General features: G+C 39.6%; 1 protein-coding gene across 2 annotated transcripts in view; it reads right to left on the bottom strand.

Annotated features, from left to right (window-relative positions):
* Positions 1-207: 207 nt before the first annotated feature.
* Positions 208-17,040, bottom strand: part of gria2b (glutamate receptor, ionotropic, AMPA 2b) — a gene marked incomplete at its 3' end in the record, with an annotated part of 41,223 nt that continues 24,390 nt past the window's right edge. The window contains exons 3-14 of one of the 2 annotated variants that reach the window (XM_079269022.1): positions 13,592-13,788; positions 11,790-11,843; positions 11,527-11,685; positions 9,703-9,870; positions 8,010-8,114; positions 7,755-7,862; positions 7,154-7,360; positions 6,699-7,066; positions 4,752-4,950; positions 4,024-4,271; positions 2,605-2,719; positions 208-453 (exon numbers count right to left, since the gene is read on the bottom strand). In XM_079269022.1, the coding sequence (XP_079125148.1) occupies positions 208-453; positions 2,605-2,719; positions 4,024-4,271; positions 4,752-4,950; positions 6,699-7,066; positions 7,154-7,360; positions 7,755-7,862; positions 8,010-8,114; positions 9,703-9,870; positions 11,527-11,685; positions 11,790-11,843; positions 13,592-13,788 (2,174 nt within the window). Of the gene's footprint in view, positions 454-1,983; positions 2,099-2,604; positions 2,720-4,023; positions 4,272-4,751; positions 4,951-6,698; positions 7,067-7,153; positions 7,361-7,754; positions 7,863-8,009; positions 8,115-9,702; positions 9,871-11,526; positions 11,686-11,789; positions 11,844-13,591; positions 13,789-17,040 lie in introns of both variants that reach the window. The other variant, XM_079269023.1, reaches the window with a different exon arrangement.

Here is a 17,040-nt window from a genome sequence, read left to right as displayed (position 1 = left end):
TTCAAATAGCAAGGAAACTTAAATGAACAAACACAGTTTTAATCTTTAAAAAGGGGGATAGCTCTTTCTCTCTCATTAAATCATAAATCACCAGTACATACGATCCTTTGGCCAACCTCTTCATTCACTAACACTGAAGGATGGGACGGATGGAGCCATAAAAGCGTGCATTTGGGGGGAATTTATTAAAACCTCGTTCCCTACCCCCTAAATTTTTACACTTTCGATCCCATATACGTTGTAACCTTCCTTATAAGTTGCAAAATTCTGTGAATTCTGCGAGGAAGTTGGGTTAATATTCTGTGCATTCTTTGCCACCTTCATTCGTTTCGCCTCGGCTCGGGACTTGTAACAGAACTCGATCAAGGCCACCAGCATGGCCAAGCCGAGTCCTCCGACCAGAATGTAGAAGACGCCAGCCACGTTGCTCAGGCTGAGAGCGCTCGTCTTCTCCTGCGAAGTGCACACGAGACAGAGGTCAGCGGCATGGCAGGGGTGAAAAGGTTGAAAGATTTCAAAATGCACATGAATAAAACGGTCACAACCACGACAAAAATGCACAAAAATGCACCACTATATTTAATAATGACAATACAAGTTTTGACAGCCAATAATATCTAAAAAGCACAGTAAATAACAAGACATAACACACAGGTGCTTTTTCATTTTGGGTAAATTTGAAGCAATGTAGTGGGGTAGGGTTAGTACTGTAATCATAATGAAATGCAGCAGCAGTTTGTATGCAGTGCATATAAAGTCTATGTGTTGTGGATCTACATCCGAAATTTGTACTGTACAAGGACCATTTACATGGGCTGCCCATTACAAAGGGCTAAGCTGTTACAAACGTGCTCAACGACCTTTACTTATAGACAGAGACAAGAAGGAAGACAGCTTAGTGATAAACCAATTGGGGTCTGACACATACAGTACAGTGAGTTTTCTTTCGCTTATAAAAACACCCATGTATTCATTTAAGGTGGACGCCAAATGGATACACAGGGCTCTACCTTGTCAAAGTGGTGCACAATATAACTGTGTGTGGAAAAGTGACAACATGACAGCCATAGACAACACAGTTACAGTTACATGTTTTAAAGTTGGGAGTATTTAAGTGACAAGACAGAGGTGAGTATCAATTATCAAGGAAAAGAAACAAGTGCCGACTGAGGAAAGAGAATCACTCAGAACAAAGTCCTTTTTTTTCACACGGATCATTTCATTAATAATTGATGTCGTTGATTTCATGAAGCTTAACATTGGAAAAAAGGGTAGGTGAAGGAGCGGTTTGCTATTAATTTGAATTTAAAAAAAATGGTGGATTTCTCATCATTTGTGATATAGTTTAAGTGACAGGAGTGAGCGGCAACTGTTGTCTGTGAAATGAGTGTGAACTCCATTAATAACACACGAAGATCAACACGAGGCCACGCAAAAAAACGAAACATAAAAATAAACACAAGACTCACAGAGTAGTACACAGTGGAAGACAGTGATACAAATACAACAGAGGACATTTAACACCATTGGACACCCTTAATAGATGGTCCAGAGATTAGCCAATCACTGTCAGATTTCAGTATTCTGTGCTGTGAGCATTTCCTTTGTGTAGCTGTGTCCACATTTAAAAAATTCATAAATACTCATGAAAGCTTTTTTGGAAGAAAAAAACTTTGTATTTCATTTGTCTTTGGAAATTTGGGGGGGGGGGGGGGGGGGCTGGAAAAAGAGGATTTAACGGGTCATTTTGATAAAGAAGTGCACATTTCAAGAATGACATTGCATGCATTACTGTATTATAAAATAATATAAATGGTATTAATCATTAGTAGGTCTGCAGGCATTAGTAAATTACATCTTACCAAGGCATCTCATGCTTTGTTTGTGCATTTGCTTGAAATGATTTATCATTACTTTAAATGGGGTCATTCCCACTAATAATTATGAGTGTGCTTGAATCACATAGAACCTGCAGCGACTAACCTTACTTCCAGAGTCCTTGGCTCCACATTCACCCTTATCGTACCACCATTTGTTTTTCAGCTTGTCTAAGACTCCTTGCTCACTGAGTTTCAATACTGCAAGGTTTACTGGCGTTCTTCACGTGGAAAATAACATAAATAACATTATCAATGTTATTTTATGTTATTATTACATTTACACTGATTCAACTTTTTTTTCTGTCTTTGATTCTCTTTCTTACATTTCTTTCTCTTCTTTCCGTTGCAGTGGCGATAGACGTTGATGCGCCATTTGGCCTAAGCAAAAGCGAGTTTTGCAGAGCCAAATGTGCATTAACGTATCGCCTTGAAGTAAGCAGCAAGGGCAACAGATGTACTGTATCTCCAAGTACAGTGAGCCAATGGGAACAGGCCAAACTACTGAACTCGTGGTTCATGTCTTGCACTTTCTTTCGGGAACCTGATTGTCAGCTACAGCATGTGTACGTGCCGATGATTCACGTTGCTGAGGCTGGCTGGCTGTGTAGCCGATTCAGCAGGTGACTTGACCTGCTGTCAGTGTGGATTTGGACCCTGTGCTGGTTTGCTGCTTACTTTTGGGAGTTGCATTGAGTTACCCATCACTTTGCTCACTGGGGCTGACCTTGGAATCACCTCCCCCGCTGCCGCACTCTCCTTTGTCGTACCACCATTTGTTTTTCAATTTGTCCAACAGGCCTTGCTCATTCAGTTTTAGTACTGCGAGGTTAACCGCATTTCTTGAAACGATAAAACATACTTGTAAGACAGGGTGAGCCACTTATCAATTGTCTGTCTACCACTCCCTCATTTTTAGAGATTAAAACAAATTGATTTACATATATTAACCCCCCCTCCCCTCTCATGGTATTTGGGTAGTTCTATCACAAAAATAGCTTATCTCATGTAATCAGGATCAAATGTGAGTGCAACATGAATGTTTGTCAAAGGTGGCAGAGCTTAGCCGTAACACAACAGTGAGGACAGAGTGCTAAGACTAGGGGGACTAGTGGATACAGCAACGTACTCACATCCACAACATACATATAACAGTGTCTGGCAAGTGACTCCACTAAAAGAGAGACAGCAAAACAGCAGTAATGGGGAAGAAATGGTTAGACCTCATGGAAATATGTCAAAAACATGCAACATTTCGAAAATAAATCACCACCTAACCCAACTAACCCATTAAAATATATCTATATCTATACTATCTTTAGAGATGGAGGGAGTTTTTAGTGCAACTGATCCAATTGAGGGGCACACTTAGTAAAAGACTATTGCTATCTTAATACTTATCTAAATGGTTTCAATATTCAACATTATCAAATGCATATAAAATACATATTGAAACCCAAGCAGTGCCACAATTAACGGGTGGTAAACCATTTTTAGTAACTTCCAATTTCTTTCCACAAAGGAAATGTTCATTAAGTCATTAAATAAAACAAGTGTACTGCAAGGGTTTCGCAAAACACAGACATTTAACTTTACATTCCTAAAATATCTTATCAGAAATACACAAACTCATCAATCATTCAAAGTCAATCAAATGAGAAGAAGGGCAGAACAACAAGGCAACATGTTAAGCATATAGAAACATGTAAAAAGACATAAGCTAGGACAGTACTAGACATGAAGACTATAGGAGAGAAATATAAATTTAGATTAAATGGGTGAAGCAATAGAAAAGTTTCAAATCAAAATTCAATTATTTATAATACGTCTTAATTAAATAACCAGCTGAAATCCAGCCTGGATAAGACACTCTAAATCATTAACAATAACAATTTGGGAAACTATTGCAGCAAATTTGTCAATTATTCAAATATATATATGTATATATATACATATATATTTAAAAAAAACATTTTTTTTGCAATTTATCGACTTACAATAAATTGCAATGGTTTTTAAAGAATTTGAAGGGGAAGGGGCTTTACCTCATCTCCTGATACAAACCAGAGACAAATAAGCAAAGCTACATCAGGGTAGGTGGGATACTATAACAACATTGGACACATTGTTATACTATTCCACCCACCTTAATGAGGATCCTTTCGGCGTGGCGATCCCGTAGCCTTTGGAGTCCAGGTTGCCTCCCACCTTCATGGTGTCGCAGGGTTTTCGCTGCTCGATGTACTCGTTCATGGTGGACTCCAGCAGGTAGGCATACTTCCCCTTGGACTTGCGGACCCTCACAACCCCCTCGGCTGTGGTTTTCACAAACACAGAGGGTTCCGCACTGCGCATGTATGTCCACATTTTGTCAAAGAGGGCAATTTTTGAGCGCTGTTTTGGGAAAAAAAGACAACGGTAGAAGCACCTGCTGTTAGTACGATCAGGTCATAAGAGCTTCCAAGCACATTGACTTCTTTACACCTGACATTATAATTTGTCTTGTTTTTAGATATGATTCAACCTGATTACATTTACCTCTGGTATTGATGATTGTGTCTACAGTGCTCACATTGAGATCCAATTGAGAATTGATCACTCAAAGGGCTGAGCGCAAGCCTCCGGAGGCTGCATTACTCACACCGTTTAGGGGGAGAGGGCCCTCAAACATGAATTTGAGGTACGTTTACACTTGCATACATCGAGGGATGATTGAGACTTCCAGCGCAGACTTTCATGTGGTCACGCACTATCCGATTTTCAGCAGAGGAGCACGCTTCATCAAGAGGTGAAGTAAGTAGCATTTCAGCTACTAAGGCTAAAACCTACAGCCTTGTTTCCAGAGGTGTAGAATACAAAGACAGTATCTCTTACCCTGAAAAACTCTTTCGTAGAGCCAGAGTCCAGGGTCCCATAGGCTATCTCAGTCTGTTTTGCCAGGTCTTCTGCACTTTCAATGGGAGACACCATCCTCTCGACAGTTAGGAAAGCGGCCAGGTTAGCGGTGTAGGAGGAGATAATGATTAAAGTGAAGAACCACCAAACGCCACCAACAATGCGTCCAGACAGAGATCTATTGGAAAAACAAAAGAAGAAACATTCACTTGTGTTTGTTATCGTTTCAGAGAACTTGACACGGCCTGTTTTTATCAAATCATTGATTATTAACAAAATATTCTACAACTGTAGTCAGTGAGTGGACGTGATTCCACTTTAGTTTCATGTACCGTATGTTAAAACACTTTTCTTAAAGAACATTGTGAAGCAAGTGAATGAATAAGTGAAAGACAAAGGTTTAACAGTAAACATGATGGCCTAAAAATGAAGCCACCCTATGACCCAATCAATGATCAACGTCATCTCGATTTACCGCTTCAATGAACACCTCATTAGTTTTGTCAAAACGTTTCATTGTAGTGGTCAGATGCTTGATTTCTGTGAGTTTTCTTGAAATCCTAAAGAATGCGTTCACAAATAAAGACAAAGCCTTGAAGATGATTCACCCTTTGCAGTGTGCAATAATACAACATCTATGCTTAAAGTAATATGTTGAAGTTCTGTCTAGGGTTTAATAACATGGCTCTAAGCTCGACAAATATGTTAAACAAAGGAGGACAGCCTTGCTTCAGTTGAATAAATAAACTCACATTATATAGCACTATATAACACTGTCTCCTGATTTGGAGTCATGCTGACACCGCTCACATCACCGGGATGAGATGTAGAAGACACGTTGTGTCTTAGGATTAGGAGGCACTTACAAGTGCCTCCTCTCACAAGTTATTAAATCTATATGTACAAAAGTTCATCTGACACTAAATATATAAAGAAGCACCATTACCCCAACGCGACCTACAGGATGTGTATGAAGAAAATACAAAATAAAAGAGTGAAAAGAGTAAATCTAGAGATGAGATAATATATATATATATATATATATATATATATATATATATATATATTGCCACCTATGAATAAATAAATACAAAGCAGGACATCTCCTTCCAGCACTGACCCTACACATGCTGAAATATCCTCAGTACTGCCAGTGGCCCTAACATTTTGAAAAGGTCATTACCAACCAGAAAACAACATGGATGGATAAATACTGAAAGGACTATTTTTCTTTATTTCTGAAGAAATCTTCCAGAAATGAGAAAAAGGTTTGTCTTTTGTGTAGCAGCAGAAAAAAAAAAGTTATTGTCAGCTGAATCAAAGAAGTTTATTTGATGTGCAGTGGCAAAGCTACATATGGCAATGTGTTAACAGTACCTTGTTAACATACAGCTAGAATGTCAACATGTCTGTTAAAAACTACTGTGTGTAACACATTTGTCATGCTAACATGCTAAAATTTAGCATTTTAGTATGATATGCTATCTAGCATGTAATTATCGCTCAAATTAGCTTGTAAACAGTACTTTGAGAGTAGTTACAGATGTGGCTGACAGTAAGTAGGTTTAGAAATCCTTTATTTGACTAAAGTGTTGTAAAGTTGAAAATTAGACCCGTTGGCGAGAATAGAAATGTGAGTGAATTGTCAAAGTTAATCTTTGCCAATTGATTCTAGTACGTCCATTACAAATATACTGATACTTCACTCAAGTGAACTAAAGTGTTGGACCAACAGACCGCTAGCAAAGCAAAAATATACACTTTGTTGACTCGCAATTTGCAAGGTTACAGATTAATCTCTTTAAGCAGTTGCTGGGAAACGTGACAAAGCACACTTACATTCCAAATTATAAATGCATGAAGTCACATTATTTTTGGTTAATTAAACAGAGAATAACATGGCAGTCAATGATGTTTCTGACCTACCTAGGTGAGATGTCACAGCCTTGGCGCATGAAGGCTCCAAGGGAGAACCAGAGGCTGTTAAATATGCCAAACTCGTTCGTCGACTCATTGGTCTGGATCTGCCCGTCCTCATATTCCTCAGTGTGCCACTCATATGGGCTGAAGCGGCTGACGAGGAACAGCACCACGCTGACACCGATGTAGGCAAAAACGATACACATCCAGATCTCGTAGGCCAGCGGGTCCAGGAAAGAGAAGACTCCTGGTTTGGATTTCTGAGGCTTCTTTATCATGATAGAGATTCCCAGAGACATGAAGGGTTTGGAGAAGTCAATCACCTCCTCTCGGACCAACGTGATGGTCAGAGGAGCCACTGCGATGTCTGCTTTCTATCAAACCAAAGGACAAAATAACCAGAGTAAGTGGCATGCGGTATTAATTAGGACTTAAGTGACCTCTTGATGAAGACAACTCACCCCGTACACTAACTCTCCAACCATCCCATTCCATATTTTGGTCTCTGCATCTCTGGCTCCGTATTTCCCATCCCCCACTATTTTCAGTTGATATTTGAAGCCGCAGTGCTTCGCTATCTCCGCAGCCAGATCTACACAGTAACCCTCGTAGCGCTCATTGTCTACAAAAAGGTCAGAGTTCTTTTTCAGCATTACATACGGAGCTTCCTAGAGGACAGAGACAAAAACAGAAAACAGGACTCAGCACAAGAGGTTTGAGATTACAATGTTAAGCACAGCTTCAAAAACAAGGGTTTCAGATCAGGCTGACACGTCATCATGAGAACATAATACAGAGGGCACTAGTCTACCACAAAACAAATACTTGTCGCAAGAGATTAGTAGCCTGGTATTCTGGTTGTCATTCTGAAGACAAGATTCATGAAGCCTAACCTCTCATTAAAACGAAATGTGAGGTTAAAAATACTTCCATAGTCGGCAAATTCAGTCAAAATCAAATAAGGTTTCCAACTGTTTCCCCAGCTCCACCAGAAGGGAGACACTGGAAAGACAATTAAAGAAGCTTCAACTAAGTTATACAATCATATATTCTGATATTTACCAAGATGGTGGTGACAATAACTGTTTTGTTTTCCATTCCTGTTGAGTCATTAGCTACCGCATCCACTTTGGTGACAGCCATTCTGTCAACTTCATTCCAGTATCCAATCTGTTGGGAGGAAAAAAATAACATCCATGTAACGTGTGAGTGCTACTTTAAGCTTTACATAATCTGATCCTCAAATTTAAACCATCCACAAGATGAAAAGAAAAGTTATATTAAATTAGATACGTATTTAACCATCCAGATGCCGACCTTTACGGGACCGTTGGTCTTTAATTCCATTATGTTCACTGAGTAGTTGACTCGCTTGCCATGCTGATCGAACTGAATGTTTCCTGTCAGGCCTTCCACACGAACCTTAGAGACAGAAAATCAAACCTTTACAACATGACATCTGCAACCTGGCTAACACAGCATGTACACAATGATTGCTCAGTCGCATGAAAACATTTTTTTGTGTTTTGCATAATTCATCACACTGCATTCTTCTTGAGAAATTTAGTTGGATGTAAGTTGAAGTAGAAGGAGGCATGTAAGCATGCGAGAAGTCTGTGCACTCTTCCTATTGTCCAAGAGGTAAAGTGTGTTTGGTTATTCTCTAATCTTCTACAAAGTTAGGCTACCAAATCTGGGGTTGCGGCGAAAATGCCAATCCTCCCAATAATCTGAATGAAAGAGCGTTTAACATCGGCTCGAGGGACTGCAGGGAGTACCGGCAAAAAAGAAAATGCCGCGGCCTGCAGCAAAAAGTTGAAACACAATAACCTTTTGGAGAAATGCAACCCTACATCATGCTGATGTTGCTGCGTAACTAGTGATCCAAATCTGTACAACCCAGCCATGAGGAAACGGAAGACGTTAATTGTTGTGCAGTAGATTGGGGTCAACGGGCAACTAAGTGAGACTTCCACACAACCCTGCGCTATATTGCCGTAACACCTGTTTTGATGTGATTGCATCCTTAGTGCCAAGATCCAAAATTACTTCAAATGGTGTTTCATGCCCAGCTACAAAGCAGCAGGAAGTCATGAGTGTGTTGAGAAACTTGGAAAATATTTTGCATCTCTTCTCTTATTAACTTAAATAATAAATGGGCCAAAACAGGAAGGACCAGAAGGAAGCTTATAGGTATCCTGTCGAGTTTTTGTGTTAAATCAGTTTAAATGCAGTGTTTTTACCAAAACCTGAAAAACATGTTGAATGGATTTAATTTCTCATAACACATGAGCATAATATATGTGCTTATCATCGGATATGATTGATACCGACCCTGTGTCCGCTGTCTCGCACCGATGAAGGATCAAAAAACCCGTTTTTGTTTGTTTTTGATTTTGTAGTCATTTTCAGACAAACCATCACGTTTTTTACTACATCGAACCAAGTAAGTAGATTTGTTGCCAACACCGAACTAAAAAAGTTTCCCTTTCGAAGCGTAATTCAGAGCGCAGTTTAGTTGTATGGGAAAGTCATTTTGTAGGAAACACGGTTGGTCAGTTGGTTGATCGCTCTTATCGAAATCCAATGATGATCCTGAACCCTTGGTGCAAAATCAGAGGCATTTTTTCTTCATGAAATATCTTTTATGTTTTTGACAGATTTTCTCGTGAGATCTTTTATCACTTGCTCCTGGCTTAAAAGGCACAGTTCAGATCCTGTAACTACAACCAAAAAAACACTTTGGCTTCACTTTGTCTGTGAAGCTTGATTTATCAGCAGGAGTGACGCTAATCTTGATTCAACGCTCAGAAGACAGTCTCTGGGTAGACCTCTGTGTCTCTTCTGAAGAATAGCTGTCAGCATATCTGAGCATGGTGAAAGCCTCAGTCTTTCAATGTGAAGTACTTTCTGTGGGTGTTTTGTGCATTTCCTGAGAGAGATCTGCTGTTACCACGGCAACACGACTTCACCAACAAAAGGATGTGTGTGTATACGTGTAATGTGTTACCTGTTTCAGCGCGCGTTCGATCTCCATTCCCTGGGCCCACGGAACAGCAGGATTGGCCAGGCAGTCACCATTGTTGGCTCTCCTGGTGAAGTCGATGCGCTGTTTGTGCAGGTAGCGGAAGGCCTCCGTCATCACCTGCACGGCGTCGTACGTCAACGCTGATGTGTACTAGAGCAGAACAATGGGGAAAAAGAAGTGAGGAATGAGGTTGTCAGAGAGGTAGGAATTAAGTTGACTCTCTCCTATGCGTGATAGAGCTTATTCCTGTGTTGTTCGAGAACTGTTAAAACTCATCAATCAGCCATTCTGTCGCAACAGATGACATGTTCTTTCATCATGTAATATTTATGGGCTCTGTAGTTTAGTTTGAGTTGAAGTCACACATGTCCTGCTACCATAAATACGCCAAAAGAGCATCAAATCCACAACTGGAAATAGTCCACAACAAAAAAACACAAAATTTGTCTCCTGATTTAGTAACCTTTGCTAAAACCTAAAGCAAATGTTATTTGTTTTGGCCTTTTAGGATTTGGAATTTATTTTCAGTCTTATCCTTTCAAGATTCACTTCAATACATTTAATACAGCAGTGCCTGAGTTAAATTGGAACTTTAAGACCAAGAAATCACAAAATGGATGTCAGTAAACTGCAGACAGGCAGGCAGCTCATGTTTACCAGTGCAGCCGAAGGTTGCTTAGTACCAAAGGATACCAAATAGATGAGAAGCAAAAGATCTAACACTGGTGTTGGGTGAGAGCCTCCAGGACATAGTTATTTTTTGTCTCTTGTTATGGCCGGGCAGATTTCCCAACAACTTCATTCCATTTGGGCAAAAAGAACAAATCTGTGGGGTCTCAATTAGCAGGAATGAGACACTTCACTGCAGATGGCTTTGTGACTTCTCTCAACTGCATCCATGCTTCTAAATATTAGTATTCAATGTCTTGAGGCAAACTACATAGGACGTGTCACGTCTGTGCCTCAAGTCAAAGCATGGATCTTGAACACAACCTCGCCTCATCAATTTTTTAGGGTTTGAATAATGAGTTGACAAAAGAGGCTTTAACTCCAAGTTGTGCCATTAAATTCAACTTGCCAACCAGTGTGGACCAACATGAATATCCTCCTCTGAAGTTCTAAACACACAAACAACACACCCTCTGTTCATCCTCCTTGGCATTTAAGCATCGTGTCCTAATTAGAGTGTATTTTACAGCCTATGTCTGGTGGTCTTTTATTTTTCCTGCTGTATTTATGGTATGAGCTGCACTAGTTTGTTCTGAGCTGTAAATGTCAGAGTGATTTTTCACCCAGACTTGAACCACTTGCAGCAGCCATAGCTGTGTGGCTATAAAACAGATCTTGAACTTTGACAATTTTGCAGACAGACTGTGGGAGAATATTGTTGCCGATGGCTCATGTTTCAATGTGAGAAGTTTACAGTGAGTAGTTTAGAGACAAAGAGTGGGAGGCGAGAGAGCGCTGGTACTATATTAGTGACATCAAGGGACAAGGAGAGGCGGTAACTATCATAACATCCTGATTTCAATTACATTGCATGCAAATAGAGTGATAAATGTAGTATACATGCCAAAACTCAGCTCATGGGAAAATGTTTGCGTGTGTAAGTGTAACAGTGCATAAGAATCTTTACTTCGAGAGGTGTTTAATAATGCACACAGTGTGTACTTACAGTGGTGAAGTTGGGTGATGCTGATGGACTTTTACTTACATTAGAGCAAATGAGCCACTTTTAAGTGCTTAAGAAGATATTTTCAGTCAAAAATCCCAGCCCGCCAATATGTCAATGGGAAGAAAACTCACCTTTATTTTATCGTCGGCACCGGGATATTCCTTTTCTTCTAGGGCCTCCCATCTCTGGTCAAACTTCGACACCAAAGGATCATCAAAATCAACAATCTGAAAGCCTGACACGTTGGCACCGCCATACTGGATTTTGGTTAGATCCCCATCAATGAAACCCTGAAAAACATAAAATGAAGTTATTGTTCTATGAGAAACATTTTTGGAAACATACAAAGTGATGACACAATCTTTGAACAAATGTAGAAGCTGTGACAACTTACCAGATTGGCTATGATGTAGTGGTAGCCTTTAACATGTCGGCCAATTGTGATGACCTGTGGGGTTACGAGACACACAGAGTATAAGCTCCCACTGGAATAAAGAAACACGTCTTGGGCAAACAAGATAGCATTATAAAGGTTTTTGAAGTTATTTTAGACAATTTTGGCTTTTTTCTAAATGACTCACAATATGATTAATAGCCATTTCAAAGCTGTATGTTGTCATGATTATTTTTGGAAAATTTGCATTGCAATTCTTTAATGGACCAGGAGTTTGATAATCAGAGATAAGGCAATCATAAATGTAATGAAAACAAATCAACCATTATATTCAGACATTGCAACCCTAACATGGCTGTCAGTCCAGGGTATTATCACTGAATGAAAAAAAACGGTGGTGTTCACAGTCACAAATACTGCTAGACAGAGGTATCCAATTGTGAATACACTTTCCTTATCACTGGAGCAGAAAAGCAGAAAATAACAGAAATATATCAGCTGTGTTGCATTGCTGTACCTCTTATAAATGGCACACCTGAAACTAATCCCGCTGCTTGACTGGCACCTCCGTTCGTCAGGGCCGCTACTTGAAGCAGATTTGAATAATAACGTCTTGTATCTCCAACGTAAATGTCTTTGACATGAAGCAAAAAACATCCACCTGAACGGATTCAGTTTTTCCCAGATAAACAGGCACAGAGGCTGAGGGCATTGATTTCATTCCGCATTTGGTTAAACAGACGTTGGCATGCTTTAAATGCCAATCGATAAGCCTCTCTCCTGGGTAAAAAGTGAAGTTAATATAACTTGTTTATGTGCATCTGTTTTGCCTTTAATTGCAGTTTTGTTTACAGCCTGAATGAACAATTAGTGCAATTGTTACAGTGCCTTTCAACATCTGCTGGGCTGCCGGGTCCATGTGGCAATGTTGTTTTTATAAAGGCTGTATCAAATGCACATATGTTGGCTAAAAAACACTTTTGTCCTGCAGGAGAAATTAAAGGACAATTTCCTGCATAAAATTAATAAAAAAATACTGCAGATCATTTACACTTCTTGATTATATTCGAACATAATGAGGTATTTCGACTTGTGTACCAATGCATTGGTTAATATTTGCATTCTGATATCTTCAGAAATGGGATATCTCCAAAATATATTGAGGCACCACTCAGTATATGATATCAGAAGCAACCCAACCAGAGGCCTTTATGGTCAGCAGTGGAATCAAAATCATATCTTTTAAAAAAAGTGAGATGCTAATAGATTGTTGGAGTAGTATTGAAGCAGACAAAAGGCAGCATGTGAACTATTGTTCCCTCCATTGTGTCCCTCCATGTTTCTGACAGTCAAGACAGGATCATAAGAGAAGAAAAGATACTAGCCTCCTTGAGTTACCATCAAACCAGAGGCCGGCCTCACCCAGGTCTATGCAATCTTAAATTCCATTCACACGTCAAATATGGAATTGGAAAGTTAAAAAAAAGACAAACTGAGCTACAGTCTGTCTCCTGAGAGCATTATTTGTTCCAACAGCTGACAACAGGCAGGAGCATCCCATATTCCTTTACCTGAATCCCAGGACACCTAACTCGCTTGAAAGTCTGGTGTCAGCAGGGAAATACAAAACTGCTTCACTGACACTTCACTTTGACATATCAAAGACAGACAACACAACAACACCAAAATCCCTGTGCTAATGTTGTTAAATTTGGACAACCAAGCAGTCTAAATCACGTCAAGAAAACTCCTTCTGTAGGTTCTCAATGAACGTGAACAGAATGATACGAGACACTCTTTACCTGCTCCATGATGTCTTTGACTTTGTCCTGTTCACAGTCCAGGATCACCCTCCTCTCTTTCTTGTTCTCCAAATCTTGGAACAGAGTGCGGTAGGCCTCATCCTTCCCCTCGTCTTTCAGGTTTCCCACGTTGATTGCTGTCACATGCCACTTCCTCTCTGCTGCTGTGTCCAGAACAATCTGCAGCGTTGTTAGGCCTGAGGATGGAAAGTGGAGTTGAAACATTTTTCAAGCCCTCTTATCCGTTGTATTCTTTGGGAGTGAAGACAATTGGAGTTTTTGGTTTCAGAGGGATCCTTCTACAAATGGAACCAATGGAAAGTAGGAATAAAAAGGTTTGCATGCATTGTGTTTCTGCACAGTATCATTGTCTCTTCTTTGTTGCCCATTCCCATTCATTTGAAACCAGCTTTCTGGTAATGGGGTATTTTTGGTTGTATATTATTTTCTGTGTGTCCTGTTGTAAGGGCACAGTCACATACAAACTTTAGAAGTGGCCACAAAGAAGGAAAGTCATAGCAATAGAGCACAAACACCAGTGGCGGACGTAGAAAAGATGTGAAAATAAACTCAAAACAAATGTGTCAGACAAGACTGATTCAAAAGCATGGGTAAACATAGTTCCTTCAATTCAGACTATTGGCTGTCTGCTTATTTAAACCCTTTGGATGTTTTACAGACTGAATGCCTTATGTAAGGAGCTCACCAGGATGACTCACAGGTGTTCTGGTATGAACCTGACCAACATGTGGGAGGCAAATGAGTCTGACAATACACTACATTGCTCCAATACCAAAAGTAAAAAGAAATTGGAGTATTTTTCTTTCTAGATTTTGACTCAAGGTCCACTTAAGCTTTTCACCATATACCACATCCTTTATCAGCAGATGGAGATTTTTAGATGTTCAAGCCTTCCATAATCCGTCCATTATTTTCATCACTTCTCGTAATTCATAAGATGTTCACTGTTTACAAAGTCAAGTATGAACTGTCAAGCTCAATGTTTAAACCAACATGGTGTAAAACTACTAAACGTTCTCAGGATCACCTGCTTTGAATGTTATCAGCCAACTGAAATTGTATTATCAGCGGTTATAAACACATGCCAATAAATGGGTGTCGAAATCATGAGGAGTTACATTTCCATGACAACTAGTCATAGTCAGTTTCCATATTCTTCTGCAGATATAGAGTGTATACTATGGTTGAAAGCTCCAGTCCAAGCAAGTAAACAGACCTTTAATGGAGATTAAAGTCCAGAATGGACTGACATGTGTCCATTCCCTTTCCCCACCCTTCTCTTGGCCTTTAGGGGAGGTGTAGACAAGTGTGTGGCGTTCTCCATCCCTCCCTCATCCCTCACTGGCTTCCCACCAGTAGAAATTACTGAATGTCTTTAATGTGCCTGCAACTTATCCCTGTCCTCTGTCGAAGCGGTTGAGTGTTTTTATTCAACAATCTTTACATCAATACCATCTTATGAGCTCAACTGTTTCATTCTTTACTCCAAAACCAAGAAAACAAAAGGATACATGAAAGAACATGCTGTAGTTTTTCAAATCAATTACATGTAGCACCTTTCCATCAATCTGAAGCAAAGTCTATTAAAGGCCAAGACTATAGAGTCTCCAGTCAAACCTATGTTCGTATCACCTTTTCTATCTAGTTTCACAGCTGCAAATCTCTCTGCCATTGATCCCTGGTCTGCAGCGGGCCGTTGGAGACAGGTTTGATAAAAAGGTTGAGCGTTTCCTTGCTAGAGTGGGGTGAATTACAGATTAAATCAATTGCATGCGATGCAGCAATGGTTTTATGATGGTGGGGAGGAAAATGGGGACTTGCAGTTTTATCTGAATGAACTATACATCATAATTACAGTAAGGTCATTATAGTGTGGTTAAATTTGACTGTTTCATCAATGCTTATTAAATGAGATCATTTGAATTTAGAGTGATTTAAAGAGATGATACATAGAGGACAAAAGCAAAATGTAAGCGTAAAGCTTGATTCTACATTAATGATGGTTACAGTTAATTCTCTCTAGTGTCTTTGACCATTGGGCCATATGAGAGCGGGGCCATCCTTGAATCATTATTTTTCGATTGGCTCTTATGTAGCAGCCTCATCACAATTGTAAATGAATTAATACTCATAGCTGGAAGGCGACTCATTTTAACTGTTACAAAGCCACAGCTTCTCCTGCTCACAGCAAGAGAGTAATGTTGAGAAATGTTTGAAAAAGTCGTGCCAACACAGTTTGATTGAAGGAAAACTGTGTATTGGTCAAAATATAAATAGACATTTATTTATTTTCATGATGTAATCTGTTTACATAATGAGGTCCAAAAAATGATCTAAAGAGATTATTAAAAATGCATGCTACAGAGGGAAATTCCCCAGAGCTTCACATCAGCCACAGTCTTTGCATCTTGCGTTGTGTGCATTATTATTTGATAACTCCCTCACTTATATAATCGTCACAGAAAATGTTTATGTTGGCTATATGCTGTATGTATATGTTTGGCTGGCAGGTGTTCAGTAAAACTGAATAACTAGACAGTTATACCACAGTGTAACCAGTATTCTAAATAAGGGCACAAGGTAACTGAAGCGACACGTTTTTATTAATTACTCATTGGCAATATTATTTGTACGCATCATTTGTTATATTCCAGTCCAGCTCCTTCAAAGGTGCGTTCAGACTTACACGCCGTAACTACTGTACTTAACAAAAATGAACTACGGCACATTTTGGTGTGTTACCAGTTTAATATCCAACAACAATTCCATAAGTGTCTTTACCACTGAGTTATCAGCCCCAAAACAATCAAAAGGCCACTAGACCACTACGCCATTGCTTATACAATTCAAATGTTATGGATTTCTTTCTCCAATCTGCTGCGCATCAGTTTATTCTAGATATTATCAGTCCATCCGTACAATGAACCTTGTGATATAATGATAAATAATAAAAACCTTTGTTGCTCCTCTAAATACAGAACTCAAGCGGAGACTTGGCTTCGCTGGTTTCCCCTGCAGTGCAAAGACTGCTGCATGCAGCATATTCCCCTTGGGTTAGAATGGTTTGTTATCACTCCTCTTTAGAATGAGACATATGTTGTGTCTTGGCTTGCAGCCAACATTATGCCACCCATTCAAACAGGCAGAGCGCTACCATTGTACTGATGTGATTGCCCATTTGCCACTAAGTTGCACTGAATTTAAAAGGTCGGGGGAGAAATCCATGAACTGTATGCAAAATGGCATTTTTTAAATTCAGCAATTTGATAAAGCATAGAGATAATCACAACAACAATAAACCATAACTTAATCTATCCGAGTGAGAAGATTATTTCTTTCCTAGTGATCACACATGCTCACACAGCTTAACTCAATACTCCTTGATCAACAGCACCTCCATGAGTTGATGGATGTGACTGTATGATTAT

The sequence above is a fragment of the Melanostigma gelatinosum genome, assembly GCF_949748355.1.
Source record: "Melanostigma gelatinosum genome assembly, chromosome: 5".
NCBI classification, from domain to species: domain Eukaryota; kingdom Metazoa; phylum Chordata; class Actinopteri; order Perciformes; family Zoarcidae; genus Melanostigma; species Melanostigma gelatinosum.
Note: the sequence above shows the minus strand (reverse complement) of the source record. Positions and strands in the feature narration are given on the sequence as shown.